Below are 2,997 nucleotides of genomic sequence, written 5' to 3' on the forward strand. Positions count from 1 at the left end.
GGTGAGCTAGGGACTATTTTATCCCACTTGGCTCGTTTTTTGTTTAGTTCATTGCACAGTGCTGGGCACACACACTGCAGGGGCTCAATAAATACTTGAATTGAAAAAGGGTGATGCAGTGTGCTGGGAATAGGACCTTCTGGAGTCTTCGTCACCGCAGTGTGACCTTGGCCAACTCTTTTCTCTGGGTTGTGGCTGCTGTTTAGTAACCAAGTGCGAGTGGAAAAGCGGAGGAGGTGGAAGCTGGTTTGAGGTATCAGCTCTTACAACCCCCAAAGTCCCTGATTCGGTGTGTGGAAGGCAGGGCAGGCCCTGTGGGGCTGCAGCCTCAGTTCCTCCTCCGGTCCAGCAGGGGGCAGGCGGAGCGGCTTCACACTGCCCTTCCTCTCCGGGCAGGCGTCCTGCTGACTGCAGTGGACGCGGGCAGTGAGCGCAGTGGGCGGGGCCCGCCGGTGCGGGAGGCGGTGCTGCACCGACTGGCTGGGCCGGGCGGCTGCGGCGTAGGCTGCAGAGGCCACTGGGGCGAGGACTGGGTGGCTGGCGGGCTGCTGTGCCCTGGAGCAGCTTCTTCGCGCGGCCCCGCACTCCCTGGTCAACAGTGGGCCACGACACTTAGTGCATCAGTAAGCTGCGGCGGGCGCACCCTGGGGGCGGCGGCGATCTCGGACAGGTTAGATTGGGGGCGGGGGCAGGGGCAGGCGCGGGAGCACCCAAGGCCGGAGAAAGCCGAATCAGACCGTCTCCAACTATGTCCGACGAGGCGCCGGCCACCACTTCCTATGAGAAGTTTCTAACCCCTGAAGAACCATTCCCGCTCCTGGGACCCCCTCGCGGGGGGGGCGCCTGCCCCAGCGAGGAGCCGGGCTGCCTGGACATCAGCGATTTCGGCTGCCAGCTCTCCTCCTGCCATCGCACCGATCCGCTCCACCGCTTCCACACCAACAGGTACGTGCCGCGCGGGAGGCAGAGGTGGACTTTGCTCACCGCTGCCTCGGGCTGGAGGACGCCGCGTCGCGCCCCTGCCCGCCTTCCGGACCTTCGCCCCTTCCCCCACCTCTCCTCGGCTCGCGCTCGTTCCCGGGCGCTTTCCCCGCCCCCCTCCCTATTTTCCCCCTCCGATTTTCCTTCCGTTGGCGTTTTTACTAGGTTTCTTTTCTTCGTTGATCTAGTTACATGCGGTTCCTTCCTCCCCTGCCTTGTCCTTTTGACCCCCTCCTCCACCTCCGGTCTGTGCCCTGAGAATCCGAAGCCGCCACCCTTGATTTTTTCAGATGCTCTTCTCTTCTCGTACACCTGCAAAAGTTTAACCCCTTCCATTTTCGGCGCGCTATACTGTGGATTTCTGGTGGCTCAGAATCGATCCACATCTTTGGGAAGGTGGCACTTTTAAAACTAGATATTCCCTTTCCCAATTTTTAACCTGTTTCACACTCCCCTCGTTTTTTTTAGCGGTGCGCTTGGAAACTCGTGGATCCTTTTTTTGTTTTTTCCTCTCATTTATGAACACTGCTTTAGCGCTTTAGACCTTGCCAAAATGTGTAAGCTTAAATCTCTAAGATTCCTTCGTGTAACATGTCCTTTGGCTTACCGCACGCCCCGTAGTGATGGGGGTCAGAGCAAGGTTTAGAATGACCTTGTTTACACAGATTTATCAGAGGATGCCCTTCTAACTGGTTTCATTGAAGGACGATTTTCTGGACAATTCTCTCATGGAAGCGTTTAAGTTTTATGCCAGACGTTCTGGGGGATTTGAAGATGTTTCAGGTATAGCGTTTACTTTTACTATAAGTGGATATTTAAGGTGTGTGTACAAAGGGCTGGGCGAGTGTGTGGTTAGGGGACTAGGAGAGAGATTCATTTATGAAAATACAGTACTGGCGATAAGGAGTCTAGTTCTGATTTCTCATCCAAGTTTACTATGTGAGTTTGATCAAATTCCTCTACATTTTTGTGTCTTTTACGTATTTTCCCCCCTCTACCCCTTAAATCAAGCTAGATTTACTCGGTTCCTAAAGGAAGATAGAAAACATGATTCTTATCTAACAGAAAGTTACAGTCTGTGGAAAAACATGTTTTTGTTGAATATGTTCACAGGATCAGTGCAACACAGTTGAAAAGGAAGCAGCAGTAAATTTCTTACTATTCCACATCCTCATTACAAAAATGAAGAGACTGAGGACCAAGGAGAAAAGACTGAGTTCACCATCATATAACCTATTACAGAGGCCTACTCAGACCTAGACTACACTTGGAGCCAGTGATTAAACTTGGATCAGAACTAGTGGAACAATGTTACTACTCATTTTGGTTTCTTAAACTAACTCACAGAAGCCTAAATATGTAGTATTTAACCCATGATGTAATTAAGATGAATATAACTTGAATGAAATCAAGAGTGTTTAAGGTTATTTGGATTAGAAAATAATATCAAAGAATACCTTTGCATCTACTTGGTATTTAACTTTTACACCACTGGAGCAAGTCACATACCTAGGAAAGTTAAATGATTTCAGAATTGGTCTGATACTGAGGGCGAGGAAGTGGGGAGCAGAGGTTGAGGTTAAGCGTTGCCCAGAGGCATGGTGGTAATCTGGAATGAATAATTCTTACAGTTTATTCTGTTTTTTCTCCTCGGCGTCATCTTTTCCTTCAATTTCTTCTCCTTAAAAACTGGTAAAAGCCGGGCGTGGTGGCTCACACCAATAATCCCAGCATTTAGGAGGCTGAGGCAAGAGGATTGTTGCGAGTTCGAGGCCAGCCTGGGCTACAAAGTGAGTTCAGGACCAGCCTCAACTGCATAGTGAGACTCTGTCTCAATAAGACCGGGAAAAAAAACAAAACAAACAAACAAAAAAAAAAACCCTGGTAAAGTCAAAATGGTTTCCCAGAATAGGATAGGAAGGGTAGAAGGGTAAGTTGTTAAGCCTCAGTTTTTCCAAGTCAATCGTTATTTTTCCTAGTTACTCCCTTCTTTTTTAATTATTTATTTTTAATTTT

General features: G+C 49.4%; 1 protein-coding gene across 2 annotated transcripts in view; it reads left to right on the top strand.

The window, feature by feature from the left end:
• The first annotated feature begins 445 nt into the window (after nt 1-445).
• Nucleotides 446-2,997, top strand: part of Fam199x (family with sequence similarity 199, X-linked) — a 29,534-nt gene continuing 26,982 nt past the window's right edge. For both annotated transcript variants that reach the window (XM_005412008.2, XM_013508529.1), the window contains exon 1: nt 446-945. In XM_005412008.2, the coding sequence (XP_005412065.1) occupies nt 749-945 (197 nt within the window). In that variant the 5' untranslated portion in view covers nt 446-748. The remainder of the gene's footprint in view (nt 946-2,997) is intronic.

The sequence above is a fragment of the Chinchilla lanigera genome, unplaced genomic scaffold (assembly GCF_000276665.1).
Source record: "Chinchilla lanigera isolate Chin_1 unplaced genomic scaffold, ChiLan1.0 scaffold00147, whole genome shotgun sequence".
Taxonomy (NCBI): domain Eukaryota; kingdom Metazoa; phylum Chordata; class Mammalia; order Rodentia; family Chinchillidae; genus Chinchilla; species Chinchilla lanigera.